This window comes from Staurois parvus, unplaced genomic scaffold (assembly GCF_062004578.1).
Source record: "Staurois parvus isolate SC_StPar_1 unplaced genomic scaffold, SC_StPar_1.0 ptg000287l, whole genome shotgun sequence".
Lineage (NCBI taxonomy): Eukaryota > Metazoa > Chordata > Amphibia > Anura > Ranidae > Staurois > Staurois parvus.
The window spans coordinates 10,841,387-10,867,116 of record NW_028318083.1 but is presented as its reverse complement, the minus strand read 5'-3'; the positions used below and the strand labels follow the sequence as shown (position 1 = coordinate 10,867,116).

Genomic DNA, 25,730 nt, shown 5'->3' with positions numbered 1-25,730 from the left:
TAACATGTAACCATGGTGAATTGGGGAAGAGACAATTCTTCCCATTCAGAAGAAAAAGTAAGTTTTGCATGTGCATTACTGCTGCCTGTAAACTGAATTGCTGGACAGCATTGAGCACCAGGATGTTTGCCAATCATAACTACCTACCTGCCAGGAGTCGTAACAGAATATTTGATCTGGCTGGTTATACTTGCATTGGATAACAATCGTATGTGTGTAGGCCCCTATCAGCCCTGGCCCATTCCCATGTCATGCATTCTTGGAGGATGAAGCAATCTGCCTTCCTCTTGTGGACTTGACCTTGGCTTTATGAAGTGGACCTGGTATTTGTTATTGTGTGTGCCTTCTTTAAAATTTGCGGTTAAACGGATAATTATTTTTACAATAGGTGCCTTACACTTATGTCATTCTAGTTTGGAAATGTTCATTTCTGCGAGCAGTATTAAACCGCAAGACTTCAGTCACAGTGCCAATCAAAAATGTGCTGCTTATATTTTGTATTATTAAAAATGAATTCATCAAGTCATAACTGAATGAGAACTGTTGTGATATGTTACATTTTTAAGTAGCTTAAAAATTGTGTTAATGTGTTTGTAAACCCTAAAAATGGATTTCTTATATGGTCTCCCTTTTGGTCTGTTAACTATAGCATTGGAGTTTTATTATATCTGTTTGATAAGTTCATATAACAGTTGATCCTGCCGGAAACCCAGTGTTTTCCTTTGTACTCTTCAGTGTCATATCAAACAGGCTTATCAGCCTTCCTTTTGTAGACTACACAACACCTTCCCTCTGTGTTATGAAGATAAGTGGGAGAAATTTTCTTCAATCCTAACACACTTCCTGTCCTAGGGTGACAAGGTTCACCAAATGTACTGTATGTATGAAGGAGCAACATTAGGACAGGAAGAGAGAGGAGAGAAGAAATTGTTTTTGGTCCTAACACATTTTCTGTGCAAGGGTAACAACATTGCTTTTCCATAGATACAGCACAGTGAGTTACAGCTATCACCCTAAGACAGATCTAAAGAAGGGGAGGTTTTCTGAAGAGTAAGTCAGGGTTTCAGGGAAGAAAATTGCTTGATTCTTCCATCGACACATTCAGTGTTGATGATGGAATCCCTCACACTAAGCTATTGTGTTCTGCCGCTGGGGAACCTTCCCTGCTAACAGAACACAATGATCGCATTCAAAAATTGCAACAGGCTGGTTGTACTGAAGTTGATTGATTGAACAACTTCAGTACAACCTGCCTGCCCATAGATGGATCAAATTTCATCTGGTCTCTGCTCAACCAGCTGAGATTCGATCCATCTATAGCTGGCTCAAAAGTGGAAGCTCTGCTTATTTTCCTCCTCCCCCCTCCACTGCCATGTTTGGCACCTTTTGAGGGGGAGCGAGTACCTGGTACCCGCTCCCACTTCCAGCTCAGTTCGGCGTGGCAAACGAGCCGGAAGTTCGGCCCCTTTCTCCCTCCCGCAGTCTCCTGGGAACTTTCACAGGTCCCATGAAACTGCCGGACCAATCAGGAGGTGCAGCGCGACTCCTGCATGCGCAGTGGGCACCAAGCTGTGAAGCCACAAGCTGTCAAAGCCTGGTGCCCACGGTTGAGATGCCAGCGCTGTGAAGGAAAGAAGGGGAGAAGAGTGAGAACATTGCTGGACCCCGGGACAGGTGAGTGTGTGTTTATTAAAAGTCAGCAGCTACAAAAAGTGTAGCTGGTGACTTTTAATAAACACAAAAACGTCTGGAACTCCGCTTTATGACAGTAAGTGCGTGACTGGCAGTATCACCAGGTGAAAATAAAGGGAACAAAACTGAGCAAAAACAGACACACACTTTAGGCTATACATACAGTATATGTAAGTGTAGCCTGTGCAGAGGACTAATCGGTTAGACTGGCCGCTGCTAGCAAAACCACAAATGTGTACCAGTGAACAAATGTGCAAGTTCAAATATAAAAAATATAAAATATGTTTCGTCTGAGCACGTTTTATATACATATTGGTTTTTGTTTTAATTGTCAGCCCATAGGGCATTGAAGCATATGCGCATTTGTAGGGACCCTTTATGCAGTAGGGTGTTTATTTAGCCCCAATTTTTTTAGTAGCGGCAGCACAGCAACTTTTATATAAATACAGTATATTGAGCTTAACCACTTCCTGTCCGGCCGTTGTATATAAAACGGCTGGACGGTGGCAGTGCAGGGGCGGGTGGCCATTTAAAAAATGGCCACCCCGCCCCCTGCTTGTGCGCGCTCCCTGGGAGCGTGCAGCACCGCAATCCGGTGCCCGCTGTGTCTTCCGGACACAGTGGAACACCAATCATCGTACGGGACCTCTGTGTGAGGTCCCGATCATGTGATCACTGATTGGCCAATCAGTGATCACATGAAGAGTAGTAAGCAAGATGTCACTTCTAAAATCATTGCTTTCTACGTGTGAAATCTGTGAATGATCACAGAGGTCACATGGTACAAGGCTATTCACAACAGCACTGTACCATGTGACAAGCTGTGGCCAATCACAGCTCACACAGTATTTCTCAATGGCTGAATGAATGCAGCCAGAGAGAAGGAGAAATTATTGCTTTTACAGCCTTTATGGGTGTAAAAGCAATCAATGTAAAAAAAAATAAAAATCTTCATAACCCCCCACAAGTAGTGCAGTGTCACCATGGTACATGACACTGTACTGCTAGGGTGACCATATGTAAAAAAAACACAACATAAATAATAATAAAGAAATAAAATTAAAATGTAAAAAAATTGTTTTTTAAATTATAATTTTTGGTTATAAACTAATTTGGGTTATTTTTTTTTTTACTAAAAAGATAACTGAATACATTTTGGCAAAGATTTATGAAGAAAGATTATTTATTTGCAAAATTTTATAAGAAAAACTTTTCAAACTTTTTAGACTTTCATTTATATAGCAAAAAAAAAAATCCCAGTGGTGAATAAATACCACCAAAATAAAGCTTTATCTGTCTCAAAAAATGCTAAAAAATTCAGATGGGTACAGTGTTGCATGACCGCACAATTGTCATTCAAAGTGTGATAGTGCTGAAAGCTGAAAATTGGCCTGGACAAGAAGGGGGTGAAAGTGTCTGGACCTGAAGTGGTTAATATGATGATCCTGTGCATGCACTTAAGCACAGTGCATTTGAGAAGATTTGGTTTTCTTTCGGGTTGTGGGGGGGCTGGACTGGACCAGCACAACTGTATATGATATCACAAGTGTAATAAAAGCGCCACACCCTTAATACTTTAAAACAGCAATTCCACCTCAAAGAAACCAAATAAATTTCTTAGTGCTATAACTTAAATAAAGGAATGCGCTAAAACCACAAACTATTCCTAATTTAGTGTAGAAACATTAGTGCAAAAGATATATATATCTATTCTCAATTAATATAAAAAAAATCAAAATTATGTGCAAAACTATTTTTTAGTGCATAAGTAATTTAAATAATTAAATTTGTGAATATAAAAAAAATGTCCAATTCTGAATTTCTTCAAATGTCCAAACAAATCCTTTTCAAATTCAGGTGCTCTCAAAGAAATTGCGCCAAAATTCACCACCAAAAGTAAAGTTGGGTAACTCACCAGAGCTCCATGCTGATCAATCTCTTGATCAGCAAAAAACGCTTTTTGCTCTGGGAGCAGATGCAATGAATCAACTTCTGAGGTGTGATGATCAATAGCTACACAATCATCCATAAGGTAGGTATCCACCACTCAATATAATGGTTCCAGGAGCATTATATCACTCTCTCTTTTTATACCTCTCCACCGAGGTCATGTTTGGGAATGAAAGAGAAAATCATGGTGCAGCCAGTTTTTTTATAAAAGTATCCAACAATTTAATAAAGATTTACACTCACAAAAAGGGTGTCTTCACCGACACCAGTATAACAGCATAAAACAGCAAATGGTATAACAGTCTCCTGTTCCCCGTACACTCACTACAGCGCTCGTGACTCAATTTTCTCCACAAACCTCAGCATCCAGCAAGCCCTACTAGTTTCGTCATGAGTGACGTCTTCAAGGGGCGGTCTGACCTCGGTGGAGAGATATAAAAAGAGAGAGTGATATAATGCTCCTGGAAACATTATATTGAGTGGTGGATACCTACCTTATGGATGAATGTGTAGCTATTGATCATCACACCTGAGAAGTTGATTCATTGCATCTGCTCCCAGAGCAAAAAGCGTTTTTTGCTGATCAAGAGATTGATCAGCATGGAGCTCTGGTGAGTTACCCAACTTTACTTTTGGTGGTGACTTTTGGCGCAATTTCTTTGAGAGCACCTGAATTTGAAAAGGATTTGTTTGGACATTTGAAGAAATTCAGAATTGGACATTTTTTTTATATTCACAAATTTAATTATTTAAATTACTTATGCACTAAAAAATAGTTTTGCACATAATTTTGATATTAATTGAGAATAGATATATATATCTTTTACACTAATGTTTCTACACTAAATTAGGAATAGTTTGTGGTTTTAGCGCATTCCTTTATTTAAGTTACAACTGTATATGAGTATCCTAACACCATTTCATTAGTAATACTACCGACAAAAGTCTTTGTAAATTTACAGTAATCGAGTGATACAAACTGATTTCTGGATTGCCATTTGAAATTAAATCATATGTAGCACAACATGACAGTATTTCAAAAATATTCTTTATTGTAACTTATACACAATGGAAAATGGGCTTAGTACAAATACTGCAGATCTAAAAAGGCACAATAGCACAGGTCAGTCCAAAGGAGGATTCACCTCATGCAGTAGTACAAGACACTGGTAAGAGTTTAAAATTGAACTCTGGGCACAAAAGCATTCATTCAAATTTAATCCTCAATCGCCATAAAGGATATAAATCCTCTTTGTACCAAACTTTGTTGCAAACTAGATATTACCATTTAAAAAGTAGTGGTGACATAATCACTGGGCAGTACATAGACCATGCAGAGCCTCCATAGGCCCACCCATAAAAGGGGGTGGATACAAGACCAGTCACCCTGCACATGGAGAGAGAGCAGCAGTGAGCAGTCTTTATTACAAGAAATTCCTGCACAAAGATTCATGCTGGATTACTACACAAAACACCAAAATTCAAGTATACGCAAGCCTCTTGTATTTAAGCAGTATTTGCTTATCCCAGAGTTCAGCTTTAACATTACATTTTGTAATACCACAAAGGCCCACAGATCCTGCTTCACAGAAAGAGCAATATAAAGTAGGTTTTGTCCTCTTTGTATTAAAGAGGTCTTCCTGGGTAAGCTAAAACTTGTCCCTTGCCAAACACCCTTCTGTATAGTAGCATGCTCCCGCAACACTACCTCCTACAACAGTGGGACAAGGTTACCTTTACTTGGCTCCAAATTGTGAAATAAAAACACTCATACAAGCTAATTAAATAAGGCAGTACAAGAGCAAAAGCAACATCCTTGATGCAATGATCCACAGCACCGAATGTTTTACTATTGTAAAATCAGGTACGGGATGATTTCTGGTTGGCTCCTATGACTAAAGCTGGCCATACACTATGCAAATTTTGGCCAGGCCTTAATAAATGGGTCAAAATTCATAGATGGGTGACCCTGTTGCCATCTTCCTTGCTTGAAAAATCAAAGAAGCTGGATGGAAAATTGTCAGTTGAACAGTGTCTGCATCCCATCAGATACAGCCGCTGGTGCCGGCTGTCAGAATACAACAGCTGCAGTGGAAGATTCATCTATCCGCACTGTATAGCATGAGGGAGGATTCTGTTTGATTTAACATCATCCTTGGTGCAATGACCCACACCACCAGATTAATTTACTATAAGGGATGATTTTTGATTGACTAAAGCTGGCCATAAACTAAGCAAATTTTAGCCAGGCCATGATGAGCTGGACAAAACCCATATTATGGGTGACCCTGTAGCCATCCTCCTGCCAGACGTCCTTCTAATGAAAAATCTAAAGCTGGACAGAAAGTTGTCAACTGAACAGTGATTTCTGGCTCCTATGACTGAGGGCCAGTTCACACCACAAAAAATGCATTCCGGATATATTGTTGCTTACAGTTCACATCACGCTCCGTTCCACTGCAGTTTTGATGCAGTTTGCCAAGTTCCAGTATGGTTCTGTGCAGAAAAATTGCAGCATGTTCTAATTTCTTTTGTGCACTGGAAACTGACTGCACTGGTGTGAACCAGGGCCACTGGAATACATAAAAAGGGCTGTGCATGCATTTTTGATGCAGAAAAAACCCGCACTGGACTGCATCTAGTGTCAACTAGCCCTGAGCTTACCATACACTATGCCAGGGGTCTCCAAACTTTCTTAAAAAAAAAAGGGCCAGATTACTGTCCTTCAGACTTTAGGGGGCCGGACTTGGACAAGTGGGAGTAGAAAATGTATTGGTGTCAGTGGGAGTAAGCATGGCCCCATTGTTGGTATTAGAAGAGGAATTGTGCTCCATCATTGGTCTCATTAGAAGGAATTCTGTCCCATTGCTGGAGTGTGGATGGTATAGTGTCCAAAAGGGCCAGAAAAAGGCAAGAAAAGGGCCGCATCTGGCCCCCAGGCCGCAGTTTGGACACCACTGAGCTATGCAGATTTTTGCCAGGCCTTAATGAACTGGTCAAAATCCACATGGTAGGTGACCCTGTTGCGATCTTCCTGCCCAACATTCTTTGACTGAAAGATCAAAGCAGCTGGATGGAAAATTGGCAGTTGAACAATGTCTGCATCCAATCGATCTGAGCTAATATTTGAGTATTCTGACAGCTATTGGTGCTGGCTGTCAGAATGCAATAGCCGCAGCAGGAGTTTCGTCAATCCGCGCCGTACCGCGTGAATAGAGGAATTTTTTGCTGAACAAAAAAAATTTGCATGGTCATCCTTACTACATTCTGTATATCATATCTGCCATTGTACTGCTTTATTTCTTAAGCAGGATAGCACTTTTCACTTCATGGACAGGTTGTGATAGAGATCACCATACAGTACAATCAGAGAAATAACTAAATATTTATATTCTATCAAATAATTACACATCTTATATATATAGATTTTTTTTTATAAAATAGGTTATGCCACATACATTGGCAATTGTTAATTTTGAAAACTTTTCCATAGCATCACAGTACGTACTATGCAGCAAAAACTTACAGGTAGTATAGAAAGGACACGTTACAATGCCTCATCAATTACTCCTAGCCATATCAAAGCACTGAAAGCTTTTGTTCCCAGTTCAAGGAGCGTGGAAACCTCTCACTTGTTTGCACTGAAATTATGAGAAAGGAAACTGACATCAAGGGCATTGTTGTAGCATAAGAAGTACCAGACTCCCTGTCACTTTCATCTTTAGCAGTTAAACATCTATTTACATTAAAATGATACTTTACTTCAATCTCACATGAAAATCCCTGAATAAATACAAATGTCATACAAATACAAAACAATAAAACATGTTAAACCAAAATTAGATCATACAATTTAAACTATACAGTAGATAAGGTTATTTAGATACATGGTATAAACATCAACTGTACATAAATCCCTGCTCACCCCTGCAGTGTATGTGATATAAAGGATCACATAGAACTTCGGCCTAAACTTTCTTGAGTTCGAATATTATATGATATTAGAACCTCTGTCAGGCTTTAGTTGCGGTTTTGTCTTTGTTAGTTTTTTTTTTTTTTTGTTCCTCACTTCATGTCCAGTGAGCACCAGAACAGAAAGTGAGCATTAGAGCCGATTCACACATGTGCTGTGCGGATTGAAGTTCAGGTTTCGCAGCTAATTGACAGTAGTTGTTCACAGGTTCATGTCAGGTTTGCGTCAGGTTCAGGACGAGATTAGCTCAGGATCTTAGCCTGTTTAAACATATGTGGTTTAGAAACGGTTCCCAAAGAAGTCAATAGCCTGTAATCCCCACCTGAACTGGACTTCACTGCTTAGAAATCGGACATGACTTTTATTAAAACCGCACCACTAGTGCAATGCACATATGTGAACAGGCAACATAGGAAGCAATGTTTTTTCACGTCATGCGGATTGGATGCGGCTCAAACCGCATCCGATCCGCATATATGTGAACCGGCACTTAATCACTCCAGACTGTAATAAAACATCAGCGGTTCTAATCCCTTGCCTATTCTGCTAAAACAACATTTCCATTGTTTTTTCTGTCTCAGTTTTGAAATTTCCCCTCAGTTCCAATCAGGTATCTGTCACTGAGACCAGAAGCAAGAAGTCTCTTCAGTGTAGCTCAGACAGTAGTCAAAACATTACAGGGGTTCTAACTCTTATTTACATTCATTTTTTTTTTTTTTTTGCATGGAATTCCAACCTAAAGGGATGTTCTTGGTGTTTGCGATCTTCCACTGGACAACACGGTGGTATTTCTTCTACTCACAGCTCCTAGATCTTTTACTAAAGTTGTTTTTACCAGCAACGCTACCTACTGGTGAAATCAGGTGTAACAATACAGTGACCTCATATGAGAACCTTTGCATTCTCTGGTTGAACTTTAGGCTGGCAAGAGCACTTTAATCAAAGGCGGGCTGGGTTAAGGATGTCAAGACCTTTATGTGTAAATACTGAGAGGAAACTTTAGTCAAATAAGGGATTTCTACTTTTCTTAGAAATGTTATTCAAAACGGGATCTGTCAGGATAAAAAATATGGATGTGGCCATTGCCAAGCTGCTTTTGAAGGTGTCCAGGGCTATCATTATCAATAGTTAGTGGGTCTGTAAAGTAGGTACACTAAGGCAGACCATACATTATACATTTGTTTTGTACAACCAACAAGTTGAACAAAAAAATATGTGCCAATTCCTCCATCCACACATTAGATGTGGATGGGGAATCACTCCCATTGTGCTATTGTGTTTTCACGGCAGGGAGTCTACCCTGCCATCAGAACACAATGATCAGTGTTGCTGGCTATGGCCGGTGGCACTGATCGTTTGGAAAAAAACAACAAGGTGGTTGTACAGAAGTTGAATAATAGATCAGCTATGACAGCAATCCATATTTCTATCCTAAAATGTTCCCTTTAAAGCAAGCTTATCAGTAAAAGTAAAATCCCAGATAGACAACCTAAAACAAAAGAGTGAATACCCACCTTTCTAGCTGCTTGCACTGCAGGAACGCTCCTCTGTTCAAGAGAAAACCTACCTAGAAAAAAGTCTTCTGGTTCAAGAGTATCAATCTCCTTGGTTACCCCCTGCAGTGCTCAGTAGTTCCTACCACGGACCTTAACATAACTACAGCGATGACGTGGAGGTCCCCAGGAGGGACCAGTGAGTGCTGCAGGACAGCAATATTCCAGGAAGTGTTGGTTTTCCAGAAGACTTCACTAGATGATATCTAGAAAGTTCCAGCTGAAAAAAAATAAATAAATAAAAGTCAGCAGCTACAAAAACTGTGGCTGCTGACTTTTAAAATACAGACTTATCTGTCCCTCGGTCCAGCGGTGTCCTCACCACTGCTGGTTTCACTGGCTGTCTTCTCTGCCGACATCTTCAGTGTGGGCACCTGGCTGTGACAGCTTACGGCTTCACAGCCCGGTGCCCACTGTGCATATGCAAGAAGCGCTTCGTGAATGGCCCCGTAGTCTTCTGGGACCTGTCACGTGTCCCAGAACACTACGGGGAGGGAGGACAACTTCCGCTTCCAATTGCCTTAGGCGATCACAGCGAAAGTGGGAGTGAGTACCTGTCAAATTTGGGTACCCGCTCCCTAAAGGTGCCAATCCTTAATGGGGAGCGAGGGACAAAGGCTTAAAGGGGAACTTCCCCTTTAAGTTCTGGCAGTGTGGGAAGTAGGAAAGTTGAGGTTTTTTTTCCATAACTGAATGTATGTAATAGCACAGGGGTTCTGGGATGTGTTAGGGAATCTGTTATCACTGAAAGGGATCTATTTTTGGGTGGTGGTATATTGTTGCTGGGGAGGTCTGTTGCAGGTGGGGGATCTATAGTTAATGGGTGTCAATTGTTGCTGGAAGGGGTCTACTGTTGAGGAAGGGGTCTATTGTCTAGTTTTGCTGGCTGTAGGAGAGTCTATTGATGCAGGCTGCTGGGAAATTTGTTGTAGCTGATGAGGGGGTCTATTGTTGCTGGAGTTCTATTTTGTTTTGGGGGTCGTTGTTGCTGGAGGAATCTATGGCTGCCAGCTATCTTTTTTGTTATCATTAAAAAGTTCCATAAAAAAATATTTAGCACCACAAAATTACATTTGGTTCTGTATTCTCTAAAAGGAGAGGTACTAGAAGGTGGGTAGGAGGAGGCGGAGATGAGAAATGACTCAAAAGGGGGAGTTCCTGCACCTATTTATTGAGGAAAAAAACCCATGGTATTCACCTTCTTTTGCAGGTTAACCTATGTGGAATTTTTCTTTTTTTTACTGATAGGACACTTTATTGGTTATATCCCCAAAGCTGATATTTTATTACTAGATGGATGCTGGTGTGTTACAGCGTCCAGTGGCTGTTAACACCTATCTGAGAAACGGTCTTCCTGTTGTATTTCTCAGTGTACCCCACATAATAGGAAATCCCAATAAAAGGGAACTAGCTGGGAGTTGGCACTGGACAGCAGCACAGGGATCTTGCCATTAGAGACCTGGATAGTTATGGGAACCCAGTGTATGCTGAGACATGTCAACATGCACATAAGACTGAAATGCCAGCTTTGGATAGGCCTAGTCTAAACATGATGCCATCCACAGTGCAGTAAAAAGTGTAAAGCATAAAAATATTTACATTAAAAAAAAGAGCGCAGTATATAAAATATAATCGTGCTAAAACCGTAAAAAAACCAACCTCTTGCAAACAGCCCATACCAATTATATATAATAGTAGAATTAAACTTTCACTACATATTTTTTTAAACATCCCTTTCAGTTTTATGTTGCCATATCCATGTGAGTTTGCACTGTAATAATTATTCTGTATGTTGTTTGCAGTTTAAGTACTTTTTTCTATAGGCTTCCATCTTTTTTTTTTAATAAAAAATCTCCAAAACACCTGTGTACAGCTATCATTAGTATTATTAGTCTAATGGATGTTGATTTATGATGTATAGACTCCATTCACCTCTATGGTGAGCAAGTTAGTCACACACTGCATAGGCGGACTAAACCTGGTAGGGGCTAATTTATACTGGGTATGTATGATGACCTCCATTCATCAGAGATGTTCCTAGAAATACATTGTGGGATTAAGCTTTGTCTCCAAGGGTGTTCACTGTTTCTGGTGCAAGCATGCAGTACTGTTAAAGTTACTAGCCTGGCAATTTGATGAAACAGAGGGCACCTCGGTGTGCCTTGCCTCCCTTCTGGAGTAATATTCAAATTCTAACATGATGTAGGTGCGTGGCTCTTGAGCATGTTTTCCCCTATTAAGTGAGGCCCCATATAAAAAGCTGCAACAATAGGGTGGAGGGCCTAACTTACTAAAATTAGTTGGTATTTGCATATTAAAGTGTCATGGGTTTCATGGCCCCCATGGGCACTTCCAATAAGACATCACCTCTATGCAGGTAATTTGGTGTGCCCACTATTGTATGCAAATGTGAGCTTAGGAACCTCAGTGGTGTTGCATGTACACTTTTTATCACTGATTATGCTGTCATGTGTTACAAATAATACTCTCAATGTGTTTGTACAGCCAAACAATTGCTTTGTTTCCCACACATTGAGTAAAAGGTGATAATTTTAGATGCTAGTGTATGGAATAAAAGACTGACATACTATTTGGACATGGTGGTTCAAATGCAACATGGCAGAAAGGGGTGGCTGGATCATTTTAATTTCTTTTCGGTTGTTAAATCATCTATAAAAAATAAATGTACAAGTTTAAAGTTAATTAAAAAAAATCTTAATATTGATCAAAGACACCTGAGCTTCATATTGACACCTTCTAAGGAAGCAAGAATGTTTGCCAGCTCTTTTACACATAGTCTTTAAAAGAAGCATTACTCATACATCATGACACCTACATTATGCACTGGAATGGCTGAAGCTACATAACTACTGTGAGTTTTCCAAAGTAGCTAAAAAAAAATAATGCATTGTATGTGGTATGATGACTTTGCAGAGGAGCATATTTCCAAAGACAAAAGTTAGCTATGGACACTACATAATGGTTAGCCTTGCTGCAGGATCCGACATGTCTAGGTAAGGCAGGCCATGCAATTTTCTTTCCTGCAACCATGGGTCAATGGGCATTGTTGATGGGGGAATCCCTCCTGAAAAGCTATTGTGTTCTCCTGGTGGGGGGTGACATGGGGAGCCTTCCCTGCTGGGAGAACAGAGTGACTATTGCTAGTGGCTATAGCTGCTGGCAAAAACAGGATGTAAAAATCCAAGTGCTGGTTGTACCCAAGTCGTACAACAATCGAACTGGGTACAGTCAACCTGCCCATAGATGGTTCAAATTTCAGTCAGTCCCTACTGAACCAGCCAAGATTCGAACCATCTATGGCTGGCTTAAGTGTATAGATATGCACACTCACAGATTGCATGAGGCTATGTAGTCAGCTCATATTCACAGCATCATTGTTATTTCAAGGGATCCAAATAAACAGACTGGGAAAATCCAACATGGACAATCCACTTTTCTCCTCGAGAAGGATCAGCTAGGGGTGTCTGATTTTAATATTAATGAACACAGCAATACTCAGAAGTTTATGGATATCCTATGACCTATTCTCTATCACAGTTTATAGATTCAAACTTTGGATTTAGTATCAGCTACAAAGAAGAAGCTTATCTATAGCTAATATGTAAAAAAAAAATGCATAGAACTATAATATATTATAGATGTATGCAATGACTTTGGAGGAAGAGGGTGGGGGGAGCAGATACACTGATAACATGGAAGGATGTTTAGATATCTCATGTTTACTCTTTTATTCTATTGTCTGCATACGTGTGTGCCTTTCATTAGACCTCACCAGATACAGCATAAAATATTACAGATTTATTAATATGTGCCATTGATAAGCACTGACAGAACTCGCTAGCTGGGCTTCTAACTAGCATGCTTGAGAAGAAATGTCCAGGCATGCACCAAAAATTCCAGATCATGCCAGCCTTTTGTTAAGGCATGTTTTACATGAGGCTTAAAAGGGAAGCACAATTTTTGCTACTGAAAATCTTTAAGGACAGTAATATTACTTTTGCAGCTGAACTTTTACTTGAGCTCTTCCGATTTGTGTGATCGGGTTAATTTAAATTCACAGTTTTGTTCCCAAGAGGAATTGGGCAGCATTATATGTGTGCAGACGGAACACTACAGGCGGTTTTTGATGATGATTATGATAAGGAATTAAAGTGGCTCAAAAGTCAAAAAGGTTTTTTTTTTTACCTTCATGCATCCTCTGCATTAAGGTAAAAAAGCCTTCCAATACCCGTTTCCCCCCATCCCGTTCCTAAACACTTGAGCCCTCTCACGATCCAGTGCTGTCCTCATCTGCAGCGCCGCTGATCAATCTTCCTGGTCTCACAGGAGACTCTTAAAGCAAGGGAGCCATAGTCTCTTGCTCTTGTCAGTCTAATTTTGTGAGACGGGAGCATGGGGCATCCACAGTCTAGCTTGGGAGCGCACCCACATTGGTGCCCCATAGCGCACAGCTTGCTGAGGAGGCACTCACAGGAAGGAGGAATACCGGCAGGGGACTCTAGAGGAGGAAGTAGGGAGTTGCCCTTTCCATCAAAGCATGTAAGTATAACATTTTATTTTAAGCCCAAAAGGTTTTACCCTTAATATCAATTTAACGGTACTGAATGAAGCCCCATTGCTGCCAAGGTTGCAATCAATCATTTTTTTCAAGAATCTTCGGTAAAGTTGTAAATGCATAATTGAATCTGGTAATGCTTTTGAACCTTACTAAAACCATGTTTTTGGATATAGTGTATACCTAAGAACAGCTATACAGTACTTGCTCCTCACATAGGCAGGCTGTGCTTCTTGCTTAGTCGTGACCAGTAGTGTTTGTATTTTATTCTTACTATCCCTAAATCTGAGTCTGCTCAGGCTGAATAGAAACAGAACGCTTTCTTTGTGGCTTACTGATTTTATTACATAACTTGGCCATCAGAGTTGCTAGTCAGCCAATAAAGGAAGAATTTTTAAATGTGAAACTAAAATAAAGCTGTTAAAACACAGGACACTAAAAATGCAAAAAAAACCATATAAAAATGATCTTCATGTAAACCTTTAAATGTGTACTTACTGAAAAACAATAGCCTTTAAAGATAGCCATTATTGTGTCTGATGGTTTTATACATAGCTTATAGAACATATTATGTATTCAGGGGCACTGAATGCAAAGATAATATTTCTAGGTCAATAGAATAACCTGGTAATGTAACAAATTGCCACAATGGATACTATATTGTGACAGTATGAAACAATCTTTGTTCTAGGTGATAGAATATTTTTTTGGGTAGTGAGTTCCCAGCAAATAAAATGATTCTGTGTAGTAAGCCAGTGAATGGCAACCCAGCATAATGTAAATTATGTAGGATGGACTTTTTCTATAATTGTGTGCAATGCCAATATTGTAAAAGGTTAGAAAAAAAAAAAGATGAAACATCTAGTAAAGACCACAGAAAGTGATACAATAATGGGTCATGGCTTCCACCAAGAGAAGGTGTAGGCTCCGTGCTCTACTCTAGTAATGGTGCTCATGGCAGACCACACTAACATGGACTTGATCTTTGACTGTAGACTACACATTTGTATATTTTCTCAATCCATAAAAGATGCTGGCTTCTTGTTCCAACTCCTACTGGTCCACACGTACACACTGAAGTTTGTTACTGGAAATTACTGCTGGAGATTTTGCAGGCTTAAATTTTCATCTTCTGTAGGCATAGGGATGTCTGTATACATTCTGCATTCTTCTCATAGTTCCTAGAAAGCAGTAGCAGCAGCAGGTCCTCGGGTGTCTTCTGGGTTCAGCCAAGCAGCTTTGTTTATGGAGTCATGTGCACAATGTTCTTCCTCTCCTTAACACAATGGAAAAATAAGTTAGTGCTTTGACTTGTGTTCATGTCATGCTATGTTATATGTTCATGTAAAAGGAAAAAAGTTCAAGAAGATTATTGTCATTCCCATTATAAGGGTTACATCAGTAAGACTGACTGAAAAGAGAAATTTCTTTTCAGATCATCTGCTTTGCTGTGGACTTTTAGCCTTTTGCTTTGTACATACACTCACCGGCCACTATTCGGTACACCTGTTCAATTGCTTGGAAAAAAATTGCTAATCAGCCAGCCACATGGCAGAAACTCAATGCATTTAGGCATCTAGACGTGGTGAGGACGACTTGCTGAAGTTCAAACCGAGCATGAGAATAGGAAGATGGGGATTTAAGTGAATTTAAACATGGCATGGTTGTTGGTGTGAGTATTTCAAACACTGCTGAGAATTTCACATACAACCATTTCTAGGTTTTACAGAGAATGGTCCGAAAAAGAGAAAAATATCCAGTGAGTGGCGGTTGTGTGGACGAAAATACCTTGTTGATGTCAGAAGTAAGAGGAGAATGGCCAGACTGGTTAGAGATGTTAGAAAGGCAACAGTAACAAACTAGAAAAGCTACAATTTCTGATGAAATTGTGTGAAGTGTTCTTGCCTCCACCAGTAGTCTACAACTGGAGTGGGTGGAGTAACTGGGTGGAGTGGCTTGAGTAACTGTTGTGTGATTGGAGTAGCTGGAGTAACTGTGAAAAGGTTTTGTCAGCTCCCATTCTAGTTTTGAACATTCCGCCATTTATTCCTATGGGACCAATTTCACCACAAAAACGCCGATATTTCGTGAACCAATTCGGCGAAACGTTCCACAAAGTAATAACAGCACGTTTCAGTATATTACTGTCTATGTAGTGTAAAAACTGTGGGAGGAGTTAGGGTGGTAAATTTGGCTATAATAAGAATACATATGTGAGATAACAGTAAGTGGTCTTACCATGAAAGAACACATAACCACTCATTACAACCAAGGTATGCAAAATTACATCTGTGAACGCACAACACGTCAAACCTTGAAGCAGATGGGCTATAGCAGGAGACCACTCTGGGTTCCACTCCTGTCAGCTAAGAACAGGAAACGGAGGCTACAATTCGCACAGGGTCTCCAAAATTGGACAATAGAAGATTGGAAGACCGTTGCTTAGTCTGATGACTCTCGATTTCAGCTGGGACATTCATATGGTAGGGTCAGAATTTGGTGTAAACAACATGAAAGCATGGATCCTTCCTGCCTTGTAGCAACGGTTCAGGCTGGGGGTGGTGGTGTAATGGTGTGGGGGTTATTTTCTTGGCACTAGCAAGGTGTACATAATAAATTGGTCAGTGAGTGTATGCCATGGTCAAACTCCAGAAGAGTCACATACTACAGTGGTTAAATACCATTTTAAGGTTTACATGCATGACCTAATTTACCTGCAACCAATGCAGCCATGTAACAAGTTAACAAATGAGCAATAAAAATAATATTGTATCTCAAATTACACTCAGCGAACTTCAGCATCTGGCTTACCAAAAGATTTCAGATTTTCTGATACGGTTTTACTGATCTCTGATGGACAGGGTGTTGTAATACTCTCTGGAGCCTAAAATATAAACAATACATGAATACTTTTTTAATCATAGTTTGCTTTGGTAAAATTTTTTAAAAAGAAGCAAATATGCACTCCTACAACGTTCATCAACTACATATAGTCATTTTCCATTGGAGCTACAATATGTTTCTATACAAAGTAAAGTACATACAGTATGATTTATGCTTTCGGCCACTCAAGGACACTTCTTCCTACCTCTCCAGTTGATTGCCCTTTGTTTACCCCACCACTCTTTGAGGCTAGCTGCAGGTGTTTGAGGCTTGCTGTAGATGTATCAGTTATTCTAGTGCTTGTTTATGTGAAGGTCACTCTGCATATCTAAGACAGGCCATAGACAATGATTTTCTTTCCTGCAACCATGGGTTACGGGAAAGAAAACTGCAGGATTCCCCCATCAACGCAGTTAGTGTTTATGGGGAATTCCTCACGTGGAGTTATGTTTTCCTGGTGGGGGGTGAAGCTGCGGGGAGCCATCCTTTCCAGGAGAATACAGTGATTACACTGTTCAACAAATTTTTATTTTTTGCCAGTTTTGGAAACAAAAGGATCAATTTCTTAATGAATTTCACATTCTGAGTTCAAATAGAACAATGAAATTTGTCAATTGGCTCTAGTTTTTCTGTAAACGGAAAGTTTTCTACTATAGGCGTAATGACTACATAATGCACAATAATTATATAGATAGATGTCTTTCCACAGATATAAAGCAAGTGATATTGACTACATAACAAAGCCTAAATGGCATAATATATTGCATAGGATTACCAAGAAAAATTATAGCCATAAGCTAAGTTGAATCATTTTAATACTTAGGATTCTCACTAGTTTTGTCTTCAGTTTGTGTCGGTTTTGCTTCTCTTGGCTTTTCTCTTGTATTCGAGGAAAGGGCTATCTCTTACAACTGCACGTGACTACACGCTTCAGGTTCTTCCTCACTTGACTCAACCACGAAGGATTCTGGTGCTTTAGGAATTGGTAGCCCCTCTCCATGAGGAACTGGACGTATTGCCGATGGAATATTTGGATAGTGCACAGATAACTTTTTCTTCTTATTTAGCCCTTTTACAATTGGAGGCACCATACAAAAGTAACAATTACTAACATGATCTGTTGGCTCTCTCCAAATCATTGGCACAGCGAAAGGCATAGATGCCTTTTTTCCATTCAACCATTGCTCCAGTGCCGTCCCACAAGAATTGCAGCATATATGTGGTGCCCAGCTCTTGTCCTGGTCTCCTATCTTGCAGCCAAAATACAAGTTGTAGGCTTTCTTAATCATTCCTGTTATCCTCCTTTTTTGTGAGATAAAAGTTATTTCACCGCAGATATAGCAGAAATTATCTGCTTTATTCACACAAGTTCGAGGCATTACTGAGTAGCCTATATAAGCATAAAACGAAATGTAAAGACGCTGTGGAACTACAATCAGCTACAGATACTGCAGCTTTTATGCAGTGAAGTGATGCAATTAAAGGCTAATATTGCATCATCTCAGTATACATGCAATTTTCTATTGGTCACCAGTATCAATTGCGCAATATGCAGCTGAAGTTGCATCATAATTTTGAATGGCTTACGTCATTAGATGGGTGAATATATCATGGAAACTAGAGCCAATCAACATTTTTTAGGGTCATTTTCGTTTTCAGCACCCCAAAATTATGTAAGATTAGCTAATTTTATGCCCAAAACTTTTTACCTGTTGAACAGTGTTATTGCTAGCTGCTGGCAATAATCACATATAAAAACACGACATGCTGGTTGTACTCAAGACATACAACAAACTGGGTGCAATCAGCCTACCCATAGATGGTTCGAATGGGCACCGGCTGAGATCTGAACCACCTATGGCCGGCTTTACAATCACAATTTCTATCTATAGCTAGCCTGAGGCCCCTTTCACATGGGGCAGATTTCGTTCTGATCAGCATGGGATCTGCTCACAGATCACTGATTGCAGCAGAGTGGACTGATGACATCTAAGTTGCCTCAGTTTATGCTGAGCAAACGCAGATGGAGCCCACTGTACTCTGTGGGCAATCCGTAGTAAACCAACACCGCTGTCCATTTACACCTGACTACCTCTGATCTGATCCGCCTAAACAAAAGTGAACAGATCCCCTTCATGTTTCATTTAGCACACTGGATCGGATTGGGTCCAGAGATAGTTGGGTGTAAAATGGACACAAGTCAGTTTACACCTGCCTGTCCACAGGGCTGCATGGATTTTCCAATCTGACAGGTGGACCTGATCGAATTGCCCATGTGAAAAGGGGCCTAAAGCTAGACATACAGGCGCTGGTGGAATTTTGATCAGTGTGTGGGCTCCCCGCTTGACGGAAGTTGATTGTTCAATAGACTTCTGCTGAGGAAAAGAAATTTAATCTCCAAATACGGAAAGGTTTCTTCACAGTAAGAGCTGTGAGAATGTGGAATAGACTCCCTCAAGAGTTGGTCCTGGCCAGCTCAGTGGATTGCTTTAAAAAAGACTCGGACCATTTCTTGGATACACAGAATATAATGGTTACTAACATTTATAGGTAAAGTTGATCCAGGGAATATCCGATTGCCTCTCGGGGGATCAGGAAGAAATTTATTCCCCTGCAGGAGCAAATTGGATCATGCTTTGTTGTTTTGTTTGCCTTCTTCTGGATAAACTGTGGGTGTAGGATTATAACCCTTTTTTTTGTTGAACTAGATGGAATTTTGTCTTTTTTTCAGCCAGACTAACCAACTAAGGGACATGTTGGAAAATTGTTCCCTACTTAGCAGCTACAGTTACTGATCAGTATATTATGAAAGTGGAGGGTACCACTGACTTGGTGAAGGGGATTCCTCCATCCACCTTGTTTGTCTGGATAGAGGAGTCTGTTACTTTATTTTTTTTTTGTTCAGCCCTCTGGCTGAAAGAAAAAAAAAAAAAAAAAAAAAAAAAAAAAACACCAATCTGTGTATAACCAGCTTTTGCACTGCACTAACAAGGATCATGAAAAACAAATCAACTTGGTTATACTCTAATTCACATTTTAGGCCACGTAAGAAACTACACAGACAGTGCAGAGGCAGATGAGGCCCCGGACGGCAAAACAGTACGATTAAAGCTTTTACTATACACAAGAGTGTGTTAAAGTTCATATACAACATGATATGAAGGTAGCCGGGAGATGCCTCTAGAGGTCCCACCACCCTTGGCCATGGTCAGTGTTGCTATGCTAAAATCAAATCCCATTTTAATACAAATAAAGGAACTGCTATTAGATGCAAAATGAAGCTACTTTTACTGCAGATGCACATTTGACCTTTTATCATCTGCTAAATAAAAACCACCATGGTTCCCATCACACTTTCACACTGACAAATTAAATCTGATGATTGGTAGCTTTGGGGTATTATACAGCCCAAGAGGCAAAACCAGTGATGTCAATTCAACTAATTCTATTCCAGATTCCATTAGAACACCAAAATTACAAAAGTGAATAAAGTAATAAAGAATTATTTTAAAATGCCAGGTTATTTTACTTGACATATTGAAGTTTAGTGATCATCTGTAGTGAGACAACGGTAGATCTGCAGTAATACAGAGTAAACATTACTTTAAGCTGTATTTCTGCACTGTTCATGCTTATAAAAAATTAGGAATATAAATTTTGCTGGGAATTCTGCCACTCTCATCCTCAGGTTCTTGCCAAGTAAAGCATGTAGATGTAAACGATGAGGCTTAAGAGGACAAAGACAGAGCACTATGAGGTAACGGTCAGGCAATTACATTTCGTGAAGACTTGTAAACACTTGCCCATGCCACCTGGTGAGCAGCAGACAAAGAATAGGTCCATATAGGTAATAAACACCTAACAGACTTTGGCAATAACTAGAAGTTCAATTTCTAGAACTAAAGCATAATAAACAAAGAAAATGTAAGAAAAAAAAAAAAAAAAGCTCATTTGAATTGTGCCAAGCACGTACAAAGTGAGCTACCAAACTCTCTGAGATTAGAGGCAGAAAAGAAGTTTCACAATCTATGCCCTGGCATGTAAATACTGGAAAACATACAGCCCACCTGGAGATAGAAATTAAAGTACAACTGAAGTCAAAGGAGGATTATAACCCCAGCCATGCTTTATTTGCCATCTGTGTCCCATTGAAGGATAGTTCCATTAATTTCGGGTCTTATAGCCACATCAGGAAGTGAGAGGAAATTCCTGGTAATCTCCAGAACTAGTGTCACCATTGGAAGGTATCCCCTCCTATTTCTGTTCTGGTAACCACTCAAAATTTGTGATTTTCTTTCATTGATAATGGTCACCAGGTCGAATAGATTAAAATATAGATTACAGAGCCATTAAGTAGTAGACGTGTATGGATTATTTTTGGAAATAAGGATATCATTTGGTGTCCCCTTAAGTTTAGTGAAATTTTTCTTTTCAAATCAGCACCAAGAACAGTACTTACAATGAATGCAAAGTGTCCCTTGTGCTGGTGGCTGCTGTGTTACTTGAAATCTTCGGTCCTCTGCCCCCTTGATTTCCCCGCAGTGTGGTGCTGCGGAGATATTATGCTAACTATTGCTACCTTTTTGCCCCCCCCCCTCTAATCATAGAAGCTTTACTATTGGTTCCTACAAAAAATCTATGAATGGAGAATGGATGGATGAAAGGTTCACCTCCTTCATTCACTTTTCTTTCATTGTAAGTACTGTCCAGGTGCCGATTAAAAAAAAAAAAAAAAGTGTTCAATATACTTAAGCATTAACAATATATTAGGTGGTAAAGAGTTGGTCTGTGGTTCCTGGCATTTGCAGTAAGATATGTTCCAGTGCAAGATAATGAAAGATTCATTTGTATACACTGAAGAGGTTTGCCCTAGCTAACGAACCTAGACTCAAAGTGGTTCTAAACGTACAAGCCTTTTTACCTTGATGCATTCTATGCAATAAGGTACAAACCTTCTGCAAGCAGAACCCCTCCAAGCCCCTTAACCTTACCTGAGTCTGATCTTGATCTAGCAATGTGCACAAGAGCAGCGGCTCTCCTGTCTCTCTCTCCCCCCATTGTCCATTAGCTCCTGTTGCTGTACATCACAGCCAGTGAAGAGTGGGTGGGGCTGAACTAAGCTCTGTGTGTCCATTGACAGTGAGTATACACAAGTACCCCTATAGCAAGTGGCTTGCTATGGGGGCATTTGGCAGGGGGGGGGGAGCCAGTAGCCGCAGAAGGGGACCCTAGAATTGAGGCTGCTCTGTGCAAAACCATTGCACAGAGCAGGTAAGTATCACATGTTCATGATTTAAAAAAAAATGTTACCTTTAGAATCACTTCATGTGTTTTGCATTAAGAACAGCATACATGCTAGCATACTCTTAATCTAACCATTGGCAATATAAAATGGCCAGTTATGCAGGTAGGAACCAGCTACCAGGATTTATAGAACATTATATCTGATCCAGCATCTCAAGAACTAGATTCACATCTGACATTTTGGGATCTTAAGCAGAATCATTGTGATTTTGCCTGCGATCCCAAATCTCCCTGCAATAATGGCAAAAAATACCACACGTGCTCGGGTGCTATTTATTTTCAATGACACCTAAATGCGGTGTGGTTCTACCACCGCAGGAGCCTTTTTTGGGCAATCAGCTTTGCACAATGAGGTTTGCTGCGATGGCACTGCGTTTAAATGCCATTGACAATCAATGGGGCCTCAATAGAAAAATATATCAGATGCTAGGTCTACTTTAACATCTCCCTACCCAAGTAAGAAAGGGAAAGAACTTTGGAGACACTCATTATTACCTCCTGGGGAACCCTAAACTGCCAAATATACACCTGCATGTCATATTAGACTGCCTATAAACGATCCATTCTCACATCAATCCAAATGCCTATGTTTGAAAGTGTGATTACGTTAAATATGAATAACTTCAAGTGTAAAACGTACTGTCCTAGTGTGTGGTTTTTTTTTTTGTGACCATAGGAGAATAATAGGCCAAGAACAAGTGGTGCCTCTACTCACTGGGTCCATCTGTGTGTCTCGTTCCTCGTGCTGAAAACAGCACTTCAGATTTAGACACAAGGTACTTCCTAGCGTGTTGGAATATCAGATTGCACAAAAGAGATTTATTACACAATGTTCCATGCAATATGACATTTTAGCAAGCAACCTTCAAACAATTTACAATACTTTCAAATCACATACTATGTAATGCTTAATCTTAAATTACAGGGGCTCTGCATGCAAAATGTCATGATTTATGTTATCTGACATAAGGAAACGGTGATGTAGGAATGCAATTGTTCATAAATTCGGTTGTATAATATGTCACACTGCATAAGCAATAAATGAAATCAAATTATGTACATGTGTTAAAAGCTTGTTTAAACTTGCCTGCAGTTCTGCTATTGCGTTTTAAGACAAGGTACACATATGTGCGGGGCCGGTTTCAGTGCGATTTGTAAAAAAAAAAAAAAAATCCAATCCTACTTTGTTCAGCAGTTCAGGTGTGATTCGGGTGCAAATTTTTTAAAGTGTATCACACTGAAAATCACACCTGGACCGGACTGAAAATCCATAGAAAGCTGGGATAAAGTACAATATGCTCCTTCATTCAATGTCTCCTGGAACAGAAGAGAAAATACATAAGTGCCTGCTGGTTCTGCTATCAAAAATAAATGCACTTGTTATTGGTTAAGACCAGGGGTACGAAATTAAAATTCACGGAGGTCTAGTTGCTAAAATTTTCTTTTCTGCAGAGGTCCGAATCTTACATTTCTTCTATTACTCGGGTCTTTCACATCACAGCCCCTAATTAATGTCCTCAGTCCCCCTTTTCCATCAACCCCTCGTACATCACAACTCCCTTTCACGTTGAGTCCCCCCAACATTATAGCCCCACTTACATCACAGCCCCCCTCCTTGACTTCACAGGCCCCCTTGCAATCACAACCCCCCACATCCATCAGAGTTTCTCCATCCTGACATCACAGACCTTCATATTATGGCTCTTCCTCTCACATCACAGACCCCCATATCACAGCTCTCCTCACATCAAAGCCCCCCCAGTATTACAGCTCCCTCCTCTCACATCACAACTTCCCTGCTATCACAGCCCCCCCACCCTCACTTCACATCGTCCCATATCACAGCTCCCCCCTCTCTCTACACAGCCCCCCATATCACAGCTCCCCCTCTCTCTTCACAGTCCTCCATATCATAGCTTCCCTCTCTCACAGCTCCCCTACATCACAGCTCCCCCATATCACAGTTTCCACTCTCACAGCCCCCCCATATCACAGATTCCCCCTCTGATATCACAACCCCCCCAATCTTCCCCCTACCTTAACTCAGCATTGTTGAGAGCGGGAGGAAGGGCAGGGTGGACTCCTGTTCTGTATGTACTAGTCTGCCACCGCTGTAGTCGCCGCTGCTGTTGAAGTCACAGCAGGGAAGAGGGCAGGAGGAATGGAAGGAAGGACTCCACTTCTGAATGTACCAACTTGCCGCCGCTAAACTCAGAGCAGGGAGGAGGACAAGAGGCACAGAAGGTCTCCATTGAGGACATGAGCTACCCAACTCTTCTTGTTAAAAGGCAAGAGACCAGCTTGGTAATCTGAAAAGTTGGCTCCCCTCCCCCACTCCCCCTGTAGACCTGCAGTGCCTCCCGCCCTCCTCCCTGCTCTGAGTTCATCGGCGGCGGCAGCAGCAGCAAGCTGGAACATTCAGAAGAGGAGTCCTTTCTTCCATTTCTCCTGCCCTCTTTCCTGCTGTGACTTCAACAGCAGCGGCGACTACGGCAATGGAAGATGAGTACATACAAAATAGGAGTCCACCCTGCCATTCCTTCTGATTTCTAACAGCTGCAGCGGCGGGAGGAGAGGAGTCCACTCAGGCTGCTAAGTGGTGTGGCTGCGGTCCAGACAGGACTGTCACCTGGTCTGTATTTGGACCATGGTCCGCCATTCAGTGATGCCTGGTTTAGAGCATGGTAGAGCCTTCCTAAACCAGAAGTGTTTACATGTCATCAAAAATAAAGAATAAAAAAAAATGGGGTGTATTCCTGATGTTAGGATAGAGGCCAGGGATATTCCTTTTCCTATGCTGGGTGAAGTGTACTTCCAGAGTTGCTGGTTTAAAAACACAAATACTACCTAATATTACAGAGCTACATTTTCCAACATGCACAAAAAATGTACAGCCATGGACAAATTTGTTGGTACCCTTCCATGAAAAAAACAAGAAGCCACAATGTCCTCTAAAATAACTTGAAACTGACCAAAGTAATTGGCATCCATCATTGGTTTTTCATATTTAATAACAATCAGACTTTTTTTAATGTTTGATTAGAATGTTTTCAATAAAACAAATGAAATGTCTATGGACAAAAATGATGAGACCCTTAACCTAGTATTTTGTTACATAAACTTTAGAGACAAATCAGTGAAACGAGACTTCTGCACCTGCCAACAAGTAGTTTGGCCCACTCTTCTTGAGCAAACTGCTCCAGTTGTCTAAGGTTGACAGTTGCCTTCTCCAGACTGCAGGTTTCAGTTCTTTCCATAGATATGCAAGGGGCTTCAGATCAGAGCCCATGTGTGTTTTGGATCATTATCCTCTTGGAGGACTCATGACCTGCAGGCTGAGAAAAAGCTTTCTGCCACTTGGCATTATGTTTCATTCCAGAATTCTCTTACAGCCTTGGGATTTCATTAATTTCTGCACAGATTCAAGGCAATAAACGGAGCAAACACTAATGTGCCTGCACCTCCACTATCCTCCTATTCAATCTAGGGCCAATTTTCTTCTTGTCCAGAGAGGTTGACTACAATCCCATGGATCCTAAACTTCTATAACTGTAGTCACAGGAACAGATGGTTCTTGAGCCTTTACCTTTGATATGCTGGTCTATCATTTTCCTTCTAAACTCCTCAGACAAATCTCTCCTTTGCGTTTTCTGGTCCATGTTTTTTGTGTTGCCCATGATGATGCCAAACAGCAGAGTGACCACTTTTGTCCATTTACCCTTGGTTCACACTTTTCCTTTTTTAGTGCATTTTGCAGACATGCACTACAGTCCATTTAAAGGATAAGTTCACCTTTTGG

The 25,730-nt window shown here is 40.5% G+C and overlaps 1 protein-coding gene across 4 annotated transcripts in view; it reads right to left on the bottom strand.

The window, feature by feature from the left end:
* Positions 1-4,673: 4,673 nt before the first annotated feature.
* The window catches only part of RIPOR2 (RHO family interacting cell polarization regulator 2), a 213,311-nt gene continuing 192,254 nt past the window's right edge, over positions 4,674-25,730 (bottom strand). For all 4 annotated transcript variants that reach the window (XM_089682232.1, XM_089682235.1, XM_089682234.1 and 1 more), the window contains 2 exons: positions 16,556-16,628; positions 4,674-15,020 (listed from right to left, as the gene is read on the bottom strand). In XM_089682232.1, coding sequence (XP_089538358.1) covers positions 14,926-15,020; positions 16,556-16,628 — 168 coding nt within the window. In that variant the 3' untranslated portion in view covers positions 4,674-14,925. The remainder of the gene's footprint in view (positions 15,021-16,555; positions 16,629-25,730) is intronic.